Genomic DNA, 21,016 nt, shown 5'->3' with positions numbered 1-21,016 from the left:
GTTGAGAACCAGGCCTAGAGAGAGGAGGTCCTGGGTTCACATCTGACCTCAGACACGTCCTAGCTGTGTGACCCCGGGCAAGTCACTTGACCCCCATTGCCTAGCTCTTACTGCCTTAGAACCAATACATAGTATTGATTCTAAGATGGAAGGTAAGGGTTTAAAATTTTTTAAAAATAGAAGAATCTCTCATGTAGGGGCAGCTAGGTGGCACAGTGGATAGAACTCTAGGCCTGGAGACAAGAGGACCTGAGATCAAATAGGACCTCAGATACTTCTTAGCTATATGACCCTGGGCAAGTCATTTAACCCCAAATTGTCTATTCCTTACCACTCTTATGTTTTAGAATTGATACTAAGACAGAGGAGGTAGAGTTTAAAGGGGGAAAAAAGAATCCTTGATCTAGTCTAATACTTTGTCGAACTCCTTAATTTAACTCTTAAACCCTCATGTTGCATCTGATGAAACTGAAACCCAGAAAGAAGAGACCACAAAGTTCTAGCTCCCTGAGAATAACAGTCAGTGCTGTTTCTGATGAAGACTCATGAAAAGAGTGAGCTTTCTGGGGCTGTTCCCCTTATGTGCATTTTCTGTACATCAAATGTTCTCATTAGGAATAAGACAATCCCTGTGGTATTTGGAATTAGCCATAAAATTTGCCAATTTCTTATTACATTTTAGGATTTTGGAACTAATCTGTGTGTATGTGTGTGTGTATGTGTGTGTGTGTGTGTGTGTATATATATATACATGTATATATATATGCACTTAAAATGTTTGTATTTACATTTATTGATAATTAAATATCATAAAACCCCTGGATAAATTGTAAACCCATGTTTGTAGTCTCAATATAGTTAACTTTTCCCTGGTACTTAGATAAATTGAAAGGAAGAGAGAGTTGCTTTCATTGATATGGGAACCAGATATGATCATCATTCCCCCTAGCCACTTCCAGAGTCTACCTCTATCACCATCACTTCCTAACCTCTTCTCTAAGGTTCATTTGATCCAAATTTATCCCTCAATATGGATTCTCATAGCTATCATCTATTGACCCACAGGGTACTCCCCTCCTTCCTTTATGAGTTGAGTGCTTCAGAATCCTTTCTCTCTGCCCTCATCCTAGTGCACTTTAACGTAACTATTGAAACTCCTTTGGAGCTCCTTAACTAAATGAAAATGTTTAAAATTAATTAAAGGTGGTGGGAGAATTTCCTATTTTTTCTAGTTCCTCAAGCTGTTCAATTCAGTTCTAATGACCTCCACCTCCACCCCATCTTATATCAAACATTAATTTTGTTATCATCCACAAGTATTCTACTTCCATGTTCATGAACTCAGAAATTCCTTTGTGTGATTATAAAATATTATCTTTCGCTCTATTTTTCAACCTCATCATCTTTTACCCTCTAATTCATCAATGTCTATCTAAGCTACACTCTTCTTATTTCCCTGCCTTCACTCTTCACCCCTTGGTAAACCAGTTCAACTCTGTACTCAAGCTCTTTCCTCCTCATCCTCTCTATAGTCAGTCCCAACCAGGGATTACTCTTACTGTCTTCTGCCTCCATTCCTATACATTTACCACTGAAAAGAGCTGGAGAAAAATAATGAAACTTCTGGCTGTGTCCATTACAAATTTATGTTACATAATTTCAGCTAGGCCTCCATTGCGGCATGTCAGTTTACATCTCTCTAATCAATTTACTATCCCACTCAGCAAAGTGCCTTTTGCAAACCGTCTCACTCTTTAGCCCTTTCATAACACCCTATCCCTTGACCCTATGCAGGGAAGGTCCTTGCCTTATAATTAACTGAAAAAATTGAGGGAGCTTACCAATAGTTCCCTCTTCTCCCTTCTTCCCCTTTTCACATTACTTAGCTGTCTTCCCCCCATTATCTCCTCAGCATGTCTCACGTGAAGAAGTAACCCTTTTCCTTGCTAAGACAACCCCTTCACATGAACAAGTAATCCCATTCCATTCTATCTTTTCCAGTATTGTTCACTCCACCCTCACTAATCTTCAGTTTTTCCCTGTCTGCTTCCCCACTGCCAACCAATGTGCCCACATTTAACTCATCCTTTAAAAAAGCCCATTTGATATGACCACCCCTCTAGTTATCCTTTTTCTTTCTTCCCTTTTAAAAAGTGGCTAAATTCCTTAAGAAAGTTGTCTACAATTAGTCTTTCCATTTCTCTTCATACTCATTTCTATACTTTTATACTGTCTGGATTCTGACTTCATTCAACTAATGCTACTTTCTCCACTGTGACCAGAGTTTTTAAAATTGCTAAATCTAATGTCCTTTCTTAATCCAAATCCTTCTTGACATCTTTTCAAACTATAATATTGTCTTTTCAGTATTTTCTCCTCTTTAGGTTTTTATGATGTCTTTCCTCATTTTCCTCCTACCAGACTGTTCTTTTCAGTCTCCTTTCCTGGATCTTCCTTCAGGTGCCATTCAAGAGTCTGTCCTGAATCCTCTTCTCTTCTCCCTCTATATATCACTTGGTGGTCTCATCAGCTCCAGTTGATCATATCTATGCATATGATTCCCAGATCTATTTATCTATAACATCTTTCCTGATCTCAATTTTCATGTCACTTCTTGCCTATCAGACATCTCTAACTGGATGTCCTGTGCATGAAACTCAACATGTTTAAAACAGAATTCATTAAATTTTCCCTAAAACCTATCTCCTCCAAACTTTTCTATTACTGTATAGTACTCAAATCGAAGTCACCCAAGCCTGCTACCTCAGTGTTATCTTCTACTTCTCACACTTACCTACATATTCATTCCAATGTTAGATCTTGTTTTTACCTTCACAGTATCTTATAATATGTTCCCCTCTCTTCTCTCAAAAAGCTACCACCCTTGAACATTAATAATCATTACTTCTCATTTGGACTATAATAGTAGCTTTCTAACTGACCTCCATGTTTCAGTTCTCTACCCATTATGATCTGTTCTCCAGTCAGCTGCCAAAGTGACTTTTCTTAAAGTTCAGAATTGAACATGTGAATCCTTCCCTACTCAGTAAGCTTCAGTGACTCCCTATTACCTCCAAGATCAAATACAATATCCTTTTTGACTTTTAAGGTCCTTCACACACCTGGTCCTTTTTTAACTTTTCTAGGCTTCTTATACTTCACTGCCCTTCAAATACTCAATAGTTCATTGATGCTGGCTTCATTGCTGATCTTTGTACATGGTACTTCATCTTCCAGCTCTGCTTTTTCATTGACTGTTCCCCAAGACTGAAATGCTCTCCATATTTACTTCAATTTCCTGGTTTCCCTGGCTTCCTTCAAGATTCAGTTTAAATTCTGACTTCTTAAAAAGACCTTTCTTAGTGTCTTCCTCTATTTTCCCCATGCTAAATACCTTCTCTCTGAGATTACCATCCTTTCATATTGGATATACTTTGTGTCTACATAGTTATTTGCATGTTGTCTCCCCTGCTAAAATGTGAGCTCCTTGAAAGCTGGAACAATCTTTTTGTTTTTGTATCCCCAGTATTTAGCACATTGTGGGAACATTCTAAGTACTTAATAAAGAACTTTATATAATTTATTATATTAGTATACACTAATACTAATAAAATACTTTATTAAATGTTTGTTGGCTGACTTGACTGAAAACTTCTTCTACCAATACAGATTGGGAACTATTCTGTAACTTAGAATCTTAGAGAATGGCCTGGCCACTGAATGTACCTCATGATCATCATGTGGCCTATATCTGTCAGAGGAAGTCCGGAAGTCACATCTTCTGGACTAAAACTGACTCTATTCCCCTATGCCATGATACCATAATTTAGTAATATATCAGAGTAATTCTTTAAACCATGTATATTATACCTCTACTCTTAATATGATTCTGCATAGTAACCTTGAGGTTTCAAATTTTATGCCATCAGAAAATAAATTTTCTATCAGAATGGAAAGACTTGATTACTAGCACAGAATTCAAGTGCTGGCCCACTGATGAATAAACTGTCAAATCTGTCAAAGGGCCAGTTTAGCTAATGTTTAATCAGGCTCATCACTAGAAGGTTAGACATTGGATGATTAATTTTTGAGTACCTTACAAAAACAATTTGGATAGGCTGTACTAATGTGAAAAGGAGTACATCATTTGAGTCAAGCATCTTCTGAAAGTATGGAGTTATCCTTGAAATACTGAATAACTTAACCTCAACTGTAATAAATTCTTGTTGATGAATACATCATCAAAACTCTGCTCTTTACTATGACCATGGACAGTCTGTTTTCTCATTCATAAAATGAGATGGTTATACTTGATGACTTTTAAGGCCTATCTTGATCTTAATTCCCCTTAAAACACCTCTAATAACAAGCAAAAGTAGCTTTTCTTTTGCTGTTACTTAACTGGGAAGTCAGTGTTCACCAAATTTCTCTTGTTTGCTTCATTGTTGTGCCTCAGGTGGACTGTTTTTTTTTTTTTGTTAATCTGTAGCTTAGGAAGAGGGCCTGAAATTGTATTTCCTTTGATTAAAGAGAACTCTCTGATGAGGAAGTTACCTCTGCAGATCATCATTTTTTCTTCCACTTAGAGTCTTAATAGATTTACCTGGACTATTTGAGAAGTTAAGCAATTAAAGTCACTCAGTGAGATGTGTTAGAGATAGGATTTGCTGGCTCTGAGGTTAGCTCGCTGCCTCATAGTTAATCTGAAATGCATATAAATAGTTCTAATATTGATTTTTCAAGATTAAGAAAGATTTTGAAATATATAAATTCAAGGATAAACTAAGAATATACCATTTAGGGAAATACCCAAGATATCAAAATTAGTTAAATCTTAAGATCAATTAAAACTTCATAACTAACATGTAAACCACTAAAAGCATAACTATGTATTTATTTGCATATTACATATTTTAGGCAAATAGTACTGTATTAAAAATAAACAAAACCTTATAGTTTCCTGAGGATGTTTGAACTTTTTATTTCCTGTTTCTTTATAAGGCTAATATTAAAAGATGGAAAGAACAAAGTTTTCTAGACTAAACATGATGTATTAAACTATTTCTGCATGTAATTTTTTTTCCCATGGAGGGGGAAGAAGGATGATGTGTTTATTATAGTTTAGATCATTTGGCTTCTTATATATCCATATCTATGAAATATAGGTCATAGTATATATCGGTGATTCCCAAAGTAGGCGCTACCACCCCCTGGTGGGTGCTGCAGCAATCCAGGGGGGTGGTGATGGCCACAGGTGCATTAATCTTTTCTATTAATTGCTATTAAAATTAAAAAAAATTTAATTTCCAGGGGGCTAAGTAATATTTTTTCTGGAAAGGGGGCAGTAGGCCAAAAAAATTTGGGAACCACTGGTATACAAGATTCTCTTCTGAAATATTATGGTACTATTGGTTTTGGAATCAGAGGACCTGTTTTTGAATCCCAACTCAAATTGTCACTATTTTTGATCTTGAGCAAGTCACTTGGCTCTTCTTGGCCTAAATTTCCCTATCTATAAAAATGAAAGCATTGACCTAGCTGATCTGTAAGAACTCCTCCAACTCTAAAATCTTATGTTCTACTTTGGTATGCTATTAAGGGGTGGGTGGGGTGGGTGGACCGTGTGTGTGTGTGTGTGTGTGTGTGTGTGTGTGTGTGTACCTGGTGTACAAACCCTTGCACATTCTGTGGAACTAGAAAGGCTTCAGATATATCCCCAGTAACAGACTTTGCCTGCTATCTGAGAACTAGCCTAAGTGAGACTCATTACCAACAAGCTTGTTATTCCAAGATGAAGTCTTTGACCATGGGGACCCTTAAGAAAACCAAAATATAAAACAGACTTCAGTCTTGTGTGGATTCCCTTCTACTTCTGTAATGATGGTAGCTGATAGTTGAAAGTGGAGCAAAGGATGACCAGAAACACAAAGAATGAAGAATAGATGTGTTGTAGTATGCATTAGTAGAATGAGGAAAAAGCATAGTTATTGCAGTTCAGTCACTACTGGGGATGTGTGTCTAAAAATATAGTACTGGTGCTTAGTAAATACTTATTAACAAGCTGACTTTACCAATACATTTAGGTTTTGGGAAAGTGGGGAATTGGGCAGTGAGATGGTAGCAAATTATAGGAAAATTATGTATTTTAAAGTATATTTATTTACTCCCCCCCCTTTTTCCCCACCTACATTCTCCCCAATCTTATATTCTTGTTCTTCAGGTCCACATGAAGGATGTTATGTCAGCTCTATGGGTTTCAGGGTTAGACTCCAGTTATTTACGGGAACAGATGTTGAGTGAACCATTAGTACGAGAGATCGTCAAAGAATGTAGCAATATACCACTCAGCCAACCACAACAAGGAGAAGCAATGCTAGCATCTTTCAAACCCAGGGGTTATTCTGAATGCATAGTAACTGTTGGTGGTGAAGAAAGAGTGTAAGTAATAGTACAGTGACTTAAAAATTATGATTTCCTATGTAAAATAGAATGCAAAATGTTTATTTTTCAATTTGAATCTCATCTCTAAAATATTGTAATACTTAACAGTTTTCTAGTAATACTCTTTGAAAATATGAAACTTGATTATAATACTATGGTCTAAAGCAATGATTCCCAAAGTGGGCGCTACTGCCCCCTGGTGGATGCTGCAGTGATCCAGGGGAAGCTGTGATGGCCACAGGTGCATTTATCTTTCCTATTAATTGCTATTAAAATTTTAAAAAAATTAATTTCCGGGGGCTAAGTAATATTTTTTTCTGGAAAGGGGGCGGTAGGCCAAACAAGTTTGGGAACCACTGGTCTAAAGGAAAAAATACATGCAAATGAACTAATTTCTCTATGTGTTCTTTAGTTCAAGGAAACCAACAGCAGTGATGCGTTGTATGTGTCCTCTTTATGACCCTAATAGGCAGCTCTGGATTGAACTGGCCCCATTAAGTATTCCAAGACTTAACCATGGAGTACTCTCAGCAGGTATCCATATTCCATTAAAACTTACTTTGGCAGAAAACAAAATGGTGTGCAGTTGTACCAAAATTGTTTGGTATAATTCACATTTATAAAATATAGTATTATTCAATATATATTGTCTATTATTGCACTATGCTAAGCACTGAGAATATAAAAAATTCTTATTCTTGAGGAGCTGGCATTATTAAGAGGGAGGCAACAAGTATATATTTAAATATGCAAAATTAAGATTAAACAGAATTACCACCATAAGTAACTATGAAGTAGCTAAATATAGAGTTGTTTGAAATAGAGGGTACTAGTACTTAGATTAGGAAAGCTTCGTGCAGGAGGTGATACTTGAACTTCATCTTAAAGGAAGAGAGGGTCTCTAAACTGGAGATAAGGAAGCCATCACAAAAGCCCAAAAATGAGAAATGGAGTGTTGTGGATGAGGATCAGAGAAAAAGTAAGTTTGGCTAGATCAATGAGTGTGGGCATGAGGGGGATGATGTCCATTGAGGTTGAAAGGACAGTGTGAGACCAGATTCTAAAAGTCATTAAAAGCTAAACAGAGTAATTTATACTTGACCCTTGAGGCAATAGGAAGCCATTAGAAATGATTGAATAAGGGTGATAACGAGGTCAGATTTGTATTCAAGAAAAAATTATTGGGGCAACTTTGAGGAGAAGGGGCCACCATGGGGAGAGACTGGATTAGAGAAACCAGTCAGAAAGCTATTGTAATAAGAGAAACAAGAGGTCATGAAAACCTTAACTAGGATGATGACTAAATGAACAAGAGGGAAAGGAACAGAAGCAGGAGCTATTGTAAAGTCAGTAATGACATTTGTCAATTGATTGGAGTTATGGGGTTAGGAAGAAAAAAGAGTAAGTAACACCAAGATTTCAAACCTGGGAGACTGGAAAAATAATGGTACTTTCAACAGACATAGGAAGTTTGAAAGAAGGGGAGATTTGAGAGGATAGATAGACATTTTGAATGAGAATTCTTCAGATGTCTCTTTTGAAAGTGATATGAAAGTAAAGTTTAGGAAAGAGTCTGGAGCTGAATATATACATCTGTGAGTCCCTTGCATAATAATGACCTGGTGGGAGTTAGTTGATTAGGTCATGCAAGAAAAAGACTAGAGAAGAGAACCATAGTTAGCCTTGGGAAATATCCAGTGAAGGACTGTGATATGATTGATGAGCCAAGACAGGAGACTGGTGAGATACAAAGTTGAGAATGGTCAGTATCAAATGCAGCAGTTAGGTTGAGAAAGATGAGGACTGAGAAGGCACCAACAGATTTTTCAGTTTAAGAGATTATTAGTAACTTTGGAGAGAGTAGTTACAGCTGAGTAATGAGATTGAAAGTCAAATGGCAAAAGTTTGAAAAATGAGTGAGAAATAGAGGCAACAAATTCAAATGATTTTTTTCTAGGAATTGGGTGGAGAAAGAAAAGAAAGTTATAGGACCACAGTGAGATAGATAGTAGAACCGTGTAAAATTATTTTTTCTTTTTCTTTTTTTTTTTTTTTTTTTAAGAATAGGGGAGAAACAGGGGCACTTATTGGCACAGTGGATAAAGAGACCTGCTATCTGACCCTGGGCAAGTAACTTTACCCCAACCCTTAACAGCTCTTCTGCTTAGTATATACTTAGTATAACATGTAACCAGTACTTAATATAAATTCTAAGGCAGAAGGTAAGGGTTTTTTTAAAATAAAAAAGTGCAGGAGGACTTCACATCTAAAATTGTTATCAAATATTTTGTTTTCTCAAAGTGGGGGGAGTGGAAGAGAATTTGGAACTCAAAATTTCAGAGGCAGCTGGGTAGCTCAGTGAATTGAGAGCCAAGCCTAGAGACAGGAGGTCTTGAGTTCAAATCTAGCCTCAGACACTTCCCTGCTCTGTGACCCTGGGCAAGTCATTTGACCCCCATTGCCTAGCCCTTACCACTGTTTTGCCTTGGAATCAATACAAGACGGAAGGTAAGGGTTTTTTAAAAAAAATGGAACTCAAAATTTTTAAAAATGTGTGTATTAATAAAATTTTTACTATAATTAGGAAATATTTAAGGAAATAAGAAATGAAGAAACCTTTTCTGTACCTTTTAATAAAGGATATAGTTTGTTCTCTCCACCCATTTCTTAAAGAAAAAAATATTTAGGACTTGGGTATACTACTGTCAAGTAATATTTTAGAATACTGTTCTATCTTTCAAAACTGGGATAAAGAAAAAAAGACCCAATACTCATTGTGTTACAGATAAAGCTGGGGAAAGGAGAAATATTTTTCTATTGTGTCTCTTTGGTCTAAAAGAAGCCTTTGGGGGCAGCTAAGGTAGTTCAGTGGATTGAGGGCCAGGCTTTTAGACAAGGGGTCCTGGGTTCAAATGTGGCCTCAGACACTTCCTTAGCTATGTGACTCTGGGCAAGTCACTTAACCCTTCCCACTCTTCTGCCTTGCAACCAATACATAGTATTGATTCTAAGATGGAAGATAAGTGTTTTTAAAAATAAAGAAAAGAAGCCTTTATATCATGTTGCTAATACTAGGTTTTTCACTTATATCGTCCATTTTCTCCACTCTCTGTGTAATAATATATGTCATAAAACCTTTTTAGGATCTTAGATTTAGAGCCAGAAAGGACCTTAGTCATCATCTGTAAATAAGGAAAATAAAACCCAGAGATTTTAGGTTTAGCTGAGATCACAGGTCATAATAGTGAATAAATGACAGAGCTGGGGTTTGGCTCTTAGCACTGTACCACACTGCCTCCTGTTGTAGTTTCTTGGGAGGAACTTGCTTTACTAGTAATGAAGATTGGTACCTCTTCTCTAAGGTATATAAATTTAGAGAACTTCATGAGCTATATATGCTAGAGATAGGACTTGGACCCAGGGCTTCCAGACATGGAGGACTGTTCTCTATCCACTTTCCCATGCTGCCTTTCAATATCTTTGTCTGAATCCCTACCTTAAATTTAAAAAGTTTTTGTGAGGAAAAATGTGAAAATATTTTAGAAATAAGGGTTCTGTAGGTGGATGATATTTTATATAATTTTAAAAATAAGATTCCAAAATTAATAGCAACTAAATATTAAAGCATTAGAGCTCATATGGTATATATTTCTTGGCTCATATGTATATGAAAATGATCCAATTGTGTGTATAGCTATGTTTATGTGTATGTGTGTATACATATATAGATACATATATATACACACACATATATATATACATATATGTGCATATATGTATATATATAACTATTTAGCCCTTTCTTATAGATACTAATAGGAAGGGCTGATGCTACTATAGCCCTGCTAGTTGCCAACTCTATTTATGGCAATCTAGTGAAGCTTATGGTCTCCTCAGAATAATGTTTTTGAATTTGTAAAATAAAATACAGAACATTAAAAAGGAAACCAATTATATATAAATACAGTTACCAAATCTTTTTAAAAATGATCACAGACCTCTGGTTAAGATCATAGATCTGTGATCTTACGATTAGATATGTATGCTTATATAAATTTGCATTTTTTCATAATTGAAAAGTCAAATTGTACAGAAATCCAACACTGAATTTCTTGGAAACTTGAGACTAACAGTAGTCAATAGGGACTTGTTTCCTTGGTCATTTTCTCCACACCACTCTAATTTTTGTAACACAGCTTATCTGCCTGACATATAGGTACTTAATAAATGCTTATCAATGTATTTGGCATAGAAGGATCATTATGGTACATTCTCCCTCAAATTCTTAAGTCTATAACAATACTATCTTCTTGTCCAGACAGAGTTTCCCAACATCAATCCTTTGTAAATTAAAGACAGTTTCCTAGAGGAGCTGGTGTTTTAGGAACTGTCTGAAAGATGGAAAAGGAGAAAACCTAGCACGCTAGGGCAAGGAATAAGTTATAACTCAAAATAAGAGTATAATGTTTAGAATTTGAAAAAATGGAACAGTTATGCATGAAAAGGAACCCTGAGTAGAGATTGTGGGAAGATACAGGTGAAGTAATATTCTCTAGAGCAGTGGTTCTCAAAATGTAGTTCGGGGATCCCTGAGACCTTTTTAAGGGATCCATGAGGTAATTTTTTTTACAATAATACTAAAACTTTTAAATTTCTAATATAGTAAATAATGGTAGATATAGATCATATAAACAAAAGCCCTTTGAAGAGTCCTGAATAATTTTTATAGAGATGAGAGACAAAAGTTTGAAAACCACTGGTCTTGAGTGCCTTAGTGTGCATTTGAGTCTTGTTCTGCCTCTCTAAGACTTTGATAGATACTGAAATGATCAGTGATTGGGGAAGGAAATGGTAGTATTGAAGATGTACGGGGACCCACAGTGTCAAACATTATTGATTATCAGCCAGTAAGCATTTGTTAAGTACTTAACTTTGTACCAGACATTGTGCTGAGTGCTAGGGATACAAAAGGCAGAAGTCAGTTCCTTTTGTCAGGGAGCTAATGAGAGAGATAACATGTAAAAAATTAGATACAAGCAAAATACATGGATAGATTGAAGATGAGCAAGAAAGGAAAGGTAATAGAATTAAGGGAAATCAGGAAAGGTTTCCTGTAGAAGGTGGGATTTTAGCTGGGTCTTGAAGGAAGCTAAGGGGCATAAATGAGGAAGAAAAATCATTCCAGACATGGAGAACAGACAGAGAAAATTCTTGGGAGTACAGAGATAGAGTATCTTGTGCTAGGAGCATCAAGGAAGCTGGTGTCACTGGAGTACTGAAGTGAGGCATGTAAGATGTAAGAAATATACTGAAGTTAGGGGGAAAGTTTATGAAGGGCTTTGAATGCCAAACTGAGGATTTTACATTTGATCCTGGAGGTGAGGAGGAGCCACTGGAGTTTATTGAATGAGTTGGGAGAGGGGGAGAAGATTCTATACATTCTGAGTGGTGAAGATGGTGAGAAAAAATTGGTTTCTAGGAGATGAGCATGGGATGGTCAGATCTGTACTTTACAGGTTGACAGCCAAATGCATTAGACATGGAGAGAGACTTGAGGTTGACAGACAATGAGCAGGAATGGTGGCAGAAGGTAACTGACTGATATGAAAGAATGAAGACGGAGCTCTCAGTGAATGACCTCAGGTTTTTGTTTTTTTGTTTTTTTCAGTAAGGGAAGATTTTCAGCTGAAAGGGTGAAGATAAGGGAGACCGTAGGAGATTTGAGTAGGGTCAAAAAGATTTGCAAGAGCTTGCTATGGTAAGTGGGATAGTTAGCGAGATATAAAAAGATCGCCCTACTGTAGTGAGGGCCTGAGATTATATAACAGCTTTGTCGTGGGCTCAGTTTATCTTAGTATTGTGATTTTTTTTTTACTAGCTTCATTGAGTATTGTGGGAGTAAGTGATTTTTCATGTGAGAAATACATAGTTTGTGTCAAAGTTAATGTCATCTAGGACTAAGATCAAAATATGTAATTAGAAGATTTAGGCTACAGATTTTTATTGAACTTTTAAATTTTGAGACTTCTATTTTGCTTTTACAGAAGGATTTTTGTTTGTATTTGGGGGCCAAGATGAAAATAAGGAGGTCCTGAGCTCAGGTGAAAAATATGATCCAGATTCTAATTCATGGAGTGCATTACCACCAATGAATGAGGTAAAAAAAAATCACTTTTCCTCAATTTTTCTAGATCTTTTCTTTCCCTGATTTGATTTTATAATGCCTTTCATTAAGTTACTGTTTAACAGAAATGAACAAACAAAAGCCTGGCTAACAAAGCCTCTCTCTCACTACTTCTGCTATCACCAGTTGAATCTCTGTTAAATTCCTTGAGAAATAATAGCTGGCATTTATTTAATACTTAAAGATTAGCAGGCTACTTTAAATGTTATTTTTTTTTAACTCTTACCTTCCATGTTAGAACCAATACTATATATTGATTTCATCACAGTAGAGCAATAAGGACTAGACTGGGGTGGTGGTGGGGTGGGGAGTGGGATGTTTGAGGGGGGAGGGGCCAGAGTTATATAGCTAAGAAGTGTCTGAGGCTAGATTTGAACCCAGGACCTCCTATCTCTAGGCCTGGCTCTCAATCCACTGAGCCACCCATCTGCCCCCTCATATATTATTTCTTTTGAGCCCCATAGCAGCTGTATTAGGTAGGTACTATATAAATATTATATCCATTTTACAGATAAAATTACTGAGTAAAGAAGTTAAATGACTTTCTCATAGTCACATGCTAGATGTTAAGAGAGTGGGGTTGAACCCATGTGAACCTTGACTTCAGGTTCCATGTCACAAGAGCCTAAGTGTGATCTTTATTGATATCTCTCCTAAATCTGAGCAGTACCTATAATCATAGCTCTTTCCAGTCAAACAAATAAACCTATAAAATTTCCCCTACTGAGTTGGTAATAATAATGTCAAAACTTTTCCTGGCTGTATGTCATAATAATCATAATCCTATTGTCCTTCTGTCTCAGATAACAAATTCTCCAAGATTAATATTTAATCCTGTTCTTTTGAGAAACCATTGTGCTTGATTCTCCATCTATCTGTAATAAACCATTGTATCAGAACTAAAAGGAGACCATAGCTTTCAACATAGTGTCAGTCTCTTCTAACACATCCCTAAAGGGTGGTCATTCAGCATCTACTTAACCTCCAGTAATAAGTCATTTCATTTTTGGATAGCTCTAATTTTTAAAATTCTATTTTTTCAAATAAAAGTCTTTTCCTCTTCCCATTTGAAAAAGGAAAAAATCATAGCCATATTGGCCATGTTCAAAAGCATATGTTCTTTCTACATATTGAGTCCATCACTTCCCTGGAGAGGAATATGGGTAGCATGCTTCATCATTCTTCTGGAATTGTGATTAATTATTATATTGATCAGAATTCATAAGTATTTCAAAATTGTCTTTACAATGTTGTTATGAATGTATAAATTGTTTTCCTGTTTTCACTTCCCTCTTCATTAGTTCAGACAAATCTTCCTTTTCATCATTATATATATCAGTAACATTCTATTATGTTCATATAAGATAATTTGCTCAACCATTCCTTAAATTGATGGGCAGTTTCCAGTTCTTTGCCATCACAAAAAGAACTATTATAAATATTTTTCTACATGTAGATCCACAGTAACTTTTAAGGCATGTCAAAATTGCTTTCCAGAAGGACAAACTATAATTGTTAATACTTTTTCTTATGTTGAAGTGAAACTTAACTCTTTTAACTTCTCCCTCAGCAGAACTAAGACCAAACAAGTAAATCTAATCCCTTTTCTACATGATAGTCTTCAAATGTTTTAATATAACAATATATTTAATACATAACATAACAATATTACCATTTCCCTAATGCCATTCTCCAAAGTCTTCTATTCATACTGAACATTTCTGCTTCTTTCATTTCTTAGATGGTTTGAGACCCTTAACCATTCTAGTTGACCTGCTGTGAATAGCTTCACTTGTCAAGGGCTTCCTGAAATGTGGCACCCAGAACTACATACCATATTCCAGATATTGTTTGAACATGACTAATTAACTGCACTTTTTAACAGATTTTTTTGTTTGCCATTTCATGCACTTGACTAGTTTGGAGTCCTTTAAAATTCTCAAGTCTCTTTCACATGAATTGATGTTTACATGTATCGCTTGGTCCTGTAGGTTTGTAGTTGAATAATTTTAACTCAAGTGCCCTGTGTTCAAATTTCATAGGGATAGTGTGTGTGTGTGTGTGTGTGTGTGTGTGTGTGTGTGTGTGTGTGTGTGTGTGTGTGTATTCAGCCTGCTGTGGTTTTCTTTTTTATAACCCTTTTTCAGTCTTCCAGGGATTAGCTAATTCTCCCCACTTCCCAGGTAGAATGGGCAGCCTTGGGAGAGTTCCCCTTTACTAGAGGTCAAAGATATTGTAGAGGAGATTTTGGTTAGGCCTGATTAGACAAGCTGACCTCTAAGGTCTCATCCAACTCTTATCACTCTGTAACTTAAAATCTTGACAACCATGCCATCTCTGCTTTCATTTAAGTCATCAGTAAGATGTGAAAACAGAGTTAGGTCAAATGCTTGGAATAATTCACGAAAGGCAGTCTTCCATCTTGAAACAAATTCATTAGTCACCACATTTTTGAAATCTAGTCATTCAACCAATTCCAAATATACCTAATATATTTTTCTTATCCACATCTGTATCCATATCCATTTTCATATCACAAGATTGATTTTGTTATGTTTCACTGACATTCAAAATGTCTGGCATTTTCCTACCCTGCTAGTAATTCTCTCAATAAAAAGAAATGTCTAGTTCTGCATGACTACTGCTGACTTGTAATGATTATGATTATCTTTTTCTAAGTGCTCAAAAACCATTACTTTAATATGTTCTCAAGTTTTACTAGGGAATTGCATCATACTCGCTGGATTGGAGTTTGAAGAATACTTTTTTTTCCCTTTGATACTTTTTCTTTAAAATTAGGTTCATTTCTTTACATTTCTCCACAATTCTTCAGAGATCAGACAGAAATTCCACAATCATATTCTCAGGTTCTTCCAGTGCTATAGGAAATAGTTGGTTCATTCCAGGTGACTTGAATTTTTTGAATTAACTAATAAACTAATAAATTTGAAGCTGGAAGGAATCTTTAGGGGTTATCTAGTCCAATCCTTCTGATTTTTTTTTTTTTAGAGAAGGCAATTGAGATTCAGAAAGGTTAATTGACTTGCTTAAAGTCATATAGATAGTAATTTCAGCTAATCTAAACAAAAGATCACACGCCTCTTTTTTTCTCCCCAGTCACCTACCATTGAGTTCTTTTGCAATATTATTTATTTTGAACATCTCTTCTTCTGCCATTTTGAAAATATTTGTATTTGATAAGAATTTTTAAAAGAAATCTTCAAGTCTTGAGCTGAACTCTTATTTAGAAGAACCTAAGACAATGGATTCTGCTTATGCCTTCTGTAATCTTTTTGAAGATAGTTTTTCTAGCACATGTGGTATACCTGAGACTGCCCAGAATTAATCTGTCACAAATGTGGAGATGGCATAGTTGCATATTTTTAAGGTTCCTATAGTTTGTACTTCACTATTGTTCCTTATTATTAAGGGTTAGGTCCAGAACCGAAGTCCTCCAATAGCCTATATTTTAAAAGAGGAGATTATTCAGGAATTTAATCAGCTATGCTCCTGGAAATCTTGTCTATGTTAATTTCTAGTTGAAAGTCTCTCACAATTCAATTCATAGAACACTTGCCTGAGTGTCTACTCTGTGCAGGGCAGAGGTATATTTTGCCTGTGTCACCTTTTATCTATAAAGAGCTCCTTATCTTTATGCTTACCCATATTTCTCCACTATGTTTCTACTCTGAGAATTATGAATTTCCTTAGAGAAACTGTTTTCTTCTGATATTGAATCTGTTTCTCTTGAGTAAGGTATATTGTTTCACGACTTCATTTTAGCCATGTGCCAGATTTTCTAAACTTATGACAATAACAATGTCAAGACTTTTATATAGTGCTTCTACATACCTGATCTCATTGGTTTGTGACCACATCTCTGAGGTAAGTTCTATAGATATTTTTTTCTTATCCATATACGTGAGGAAAATGAGATTGCAGAGAGGTTGTGGCTTGCTCATGGTCACATAACCAGCAAATATTTAGAGATGAGTTTCAAACCCAACTCTGTCTTTACTTAAATCCCATGCCTGTTCTGTTATATACTATAATGCTTCTCTGAGCATATGATTGACAAATATATGGCTTATTTTGAAAGTGAAATTATTCTTTGGTGTTCTTTTAGGCAAGACAAAATTTTGGAATTGTAGAGATAGATGGAATGCTCTACGTTTTGGGTGGTGAAGATCGTGAGAAAGAGCTGATTTCCATGGAATGTTATGATATATATTCTAAAACCTGGACAAAACAGCCTGATTTGACCATGGTTAGAAAGGTAAAAAAAAAAAAAAAAAAGATAATACCTTGCATTAAGCACTATTGAACCAATTTCTCTGAAGTCTTTGCTTCTGTGAAAAATGAAGTATAGAAGTTCATATTTGTTCCTCCTCAGATAATTCTTTTGACATGGTTTGGGTTTGTAGAAGCCTTATCTTTCAGGAACCCCAGTATAGGATTTAAACAACTATAAGCCAAAATAGACCATTTCTTTCAGAATTTCAGTCCAGTAAGATATTACATCCTCTAGATATACATTTAGTATCAAATGTGGATGTGATTGTTTTCTTAGGGAGAAAAGTGCTGAAGGAAATTTGATTTTTTTATGTATAAAAAAGTATATTTTGAGTAAACTTAGTGACTCACCAAAATCTTTCATTTTTATAAATGATATTGATATCAATCCATTGGTTTTCATTTCTTCTCTGTTGCAAGATAATGGCTCTGTGTGTGTGTGTGTGTGTGTGTGTGTGTGTGTGTGTGTGTGTGTGTGTGTGAGAGAGAGAGAGAGAGAGAGAGAGACACACACAAGCTATTTAAGGCAAATATTCAGATAGGATAGCCCTAAACATTCATTGAGGCTTATATCAGAACCTCTTCTCTCTCTGAGGATCAAAATTATACATGTTACTTTTTAAATCTTATTTTCTTTTTAAGGCACTGTATTTTGATGATGGAGGCAGTATACCTTCACTTTTTGAAATTGCTACATTTCTGAAAGTGGCTCTTTGCTAATAGACCATTCTTAAATGTCATATATCAAATTTTTTAAAAAATCCTTACCTTCTGTCTTAGAACTAGACAGGAGGTATTGGTTCTAAGGTAGAAACATGGTAAGGGCTAGGCAATAGGGGTTGTGACTTACTTAGAGTCACACAGCTAGAAAGTGTCTGAGACCATATTTGAACCCAGTACCTCCTGTCTCTAAGCCTGCCTCTCAATCCACTAGCTGCTCCCCATGTATTAAATTTGATAATGAATGTTCTCTCTTTTTTTAGATTGGCTGCTATGCAGCTATGAAAAAGAAAATCTATGCAATGGGGGGAGGATCATATGGAAAACTTTTTGAATCTGTGGAGTGTTATGATCCTAGGACCCAGCAGTGGACTGCTATTTGTCCATTAAAAGAAAGGAGGTAAGTATAATAGATATAGACATTTTGAAACCTTTGCTTAGTAAATAAAATTAAGTTTTACCGTACCTCAGAGTTTGTTGTTTTTTAGTTTTAAAGAATTATTATTGCTAAGAAATGTTCCTGTGTTAAGACTAGCTTGTGTAACTTATGTTCCATTCCTGAAAATAGATCTTTTTTTGTTTTGGCTTTTAAAAATAGGATCAGTTAAAATATTTCCTAGAAAATAAAGTATGCCATTGATTACATAAGAACTTGGAACCATTTCTTGCTTTATTGTTTTTATAAAGCTTATACATGAGATAGTGAGTGTAATAAAAGCTTATGACAAAAGGAAAAAAAAATTAAGGTACCCAGGGCCAAGACGATGGGTTGATGTAAATGGTTATTTTGGTGAAAATATCAGATAATACATTAACAAAAGTCTCATATTTAACATATAAGACTTAAAAAGCAGCCACCAATTATAGTAAATGAGTAAGTTTGTTAATATAACATTTCATTTTACTCTGTATGTGTTAGAAAAAGTAGAAAGACTGGGAAATATAATAACCAAGACCATTTTTTAAAAGGGAAGGATTCTAGAGAGAAATGATTAAAAAAGACTTAACTGTTTTTAAAGACCTAGAAGAAATCTTCTCAAAAGATTTAAAGGTTGTCAGCATTCCCTGAGAAGAGAAAAGAAAAAATTGTTTAAAAATTTTTTAAAATGTGAATAAATTAGGTTAGAAAAAACTATTACTGCTACTTAAGCAAGTTACTATTAAGATTCTCCTTTATTTGACATCTGTATAAGAAAAACCATTGCTTGTAATGTCTTAAATGTTCAATCCACTGAGCCAACTAGCTGCCCCACTTTCGGAATTTTTAAGACAAAATAATTCTTGCCATATTTTTTTGCATTTCCTATACTTTGTTTAGTCAATCACATAAATCTTAGATCACAATTTATTCTTGAAAGCTGTTAATTTGTTTTCATATAATACTTACCATGTCAATAAAGTTCATTGAATCAGTAAGCACCAAAAAAAAAAAAGAAAAGAAAACCACATGTTCATTAGAAAACAGCATTTTACAGAATTAGAGCAAGCTAGAAGTCTAAAATAAGAATGGTACAAAATTAATATGTGTGTCCAGTATTTAACACATTATTCTTGGTTTATCAGATTTGGGGCAGTAGCTTGCGGAGTTGCCTTGGAACTCTATGTATTTGGTGGAGTTAGAAGTCGTGACGAATCTCAATCCAATGAGATGGTGACATGCAAGTCAGAATTCTACCATGATGAATTCAAAAGGTAAATCATCTGTTTGTTTGACTGTAGTCCTAAGAATGTTGAAGGGCTATATTGGGAGTTGGAAGAATACCTCTGTCATTACTTGTGTGACACTGGACAGGTCATTTATTTCATCTTCTTTTCCTTATCTAAAATCTAGCATTTTGCCAGATGACTTCTAAATCTATAATCTTAGAATGTTAATTACTTTGTAACTTTTTAATAAATATGATTTTCTTTTTGTATTTTTATTTTGGGAGGATGCATGTGCTTGTACTTGGGCTTTTAGTGTATGTTTTCTTAAACTAGCCACTGACTACATCTATTCAGGCAGCTTACTAGAGTACTATCAGAGAATGTAGTATACTTTGTTCTGAATCCACCTGTACTGTTCTTCAGATTTTGTTTTCTGATAAGTCCTAGGAAGAACAGATGATTAGAAAAAATTTTATAGTTGGGAAATAACTGCTATATTAAATAGGAAGCAGGTGACTCAGTGGATAGAGAATGAGGCCTAGAGTCAGAAGGGCCTGGGTTCAAATATGACCTCAGACACGTCCTACCTGTGTGACCTGGGAAAGTCATTTCATCCCAATTGCCTAACCCTTACTGCCCTTCTGCCTTAGAATTGATACAGAAAGTAAGGGTTTGAAAAATAACTTACAGGTAGGGAAATGTCTGCCATATTAAGTAAGGGGCAGCTAATTAGTGTAGTTGTTAGAGTTCTAGGCCTGGGGCTGGGAAGACTCATCTGGGAAGAGTTCAAATCTGGCCTCAGACAGTAGCTGGGGGACCCTAGGAAATCACTTAACCTTGTTTGCCTCAGTTTCCTCATCTATAAAATTAGGAGAAGTAAATGGTGAGCACTCCAATATCTTTGCCAGGAAAACGCCAAATGGGGTCATAAAGAGTTAGATACAGAGGAAACAACTGATCAACATTTTAATTTTGACTTTGATCTCAAGATTTGCCAGAAGGGGGTGCTCTAACACCAAATTGAACTCCATATCTTAGGCAAGGGGAACAAAAGAAAATGATTGTGGCTATTTCAGAACCATTCATTAAAGGTACAAGAGTCAGGGAGGGAAGATTTCATTTTAATGGTTTTACATCATTTTCCTTTAGTATGATTGTGGAGTTACATTGAGTGTTTTATACGTGTTTTAGAGAAGTTGAGAAGGGCACTGAAGTCTTTAACTCCTAGAATTTCTTAGAGCATAAGGCTCTAGCTAGCCAAAGATATAAAGTGATACTTGTGGATCTTTTGCTGAATACTTCCAAGATAAGTACGATAATGGCCAATGGTAAATCACATTTTCATATCCTATTAGGCAGAGAGCATCTAATATGGCAATTTCTATATGGTCTTGCTATAAATATGCAAACTATTGCTGGCATGTACCTAGAGCAAGAGTTCTTAAGTTTTTTCTGTCGTGGACTCTAGGCAATCTGGTAAAATCTAAGGACTTCAGATTAATGGTTTTAAATACATAAAATAAAATGTATAGGATTGCCAAGGAAATCATTCAGATTAAAATAAAGTTACAAATTAGAAAAAAATATTATGGAACCTGGGTTAAGAATCCCTTGTTCAACTTATTGCAGCAGTTTCTTGTCATTGCTTTTCATTCTTATTGAGCTTCAGCATACATTTATCTTATTGTTAACCAGCTCCTACCCCCTCATAGTCAAGTCTTCCTTGCCTCT

General features: G+C 35.4%; 1 protein-coding gene across 2 annotated transcripts in view; it reads left to right on the top strand.

Moving 5' to 3' along the window:
* The window catches only part of GAN (gigaxonin), a 64,466-nt gene that overhangs the window by 41,553 nt on the left and 1,897 nt on the right, over positions 1 to 21,016 (top strand). For both annotated transcript variants that reach the window (XM_044663651.1, XM_044663652.1), the window contains 6 exons: positions 6,221 to 6,438; positions 6,854 to 6,975; positions 12,486 to 12,598; positions 16,752 to 16,901; positions 17,902 to 18,038; positions 19,202 to 19,330. In XM_044663651.1, the coding sequence (XP_044519586.1) occupies positions 6,221 to 6,438; positions 6,854 to 6,975; positions 12,486 to 12,598; positions 16,752 to 16,901; positions 17,902 to 18,038; positions 19,202 to 19,330 (869 nt within the window). The remainder of the gene's footprint in view (positions 1 to 6,220; positions 6,439 to 6,853; positions 6,976 to 12,485; positions 12,599 to 16,751; positions 16,902 to 17,901; positions 18,039 to 19,201; positions 19,331 to 21,016) is intronic.

This window comes from Gracilinanus agilis, chromosome 2, assembly GCF_016433145.1.
Source record: "Gracilinanus agilis isolate LMUSP501 chromosome 2, AgileGrace, whole genome shotgun sequence".
Lineage (NCBI taxonomy): Eukaryota > Metazoa > Chordata > Mammalia > Didelphimorphia > Didelphidae > Gracilinanus > Gracilinanus agilis.
Note: the sequence above shows the minus strand (reverse complement) of the source record. Positions and strands in the feature narration are given on the sequence as shown.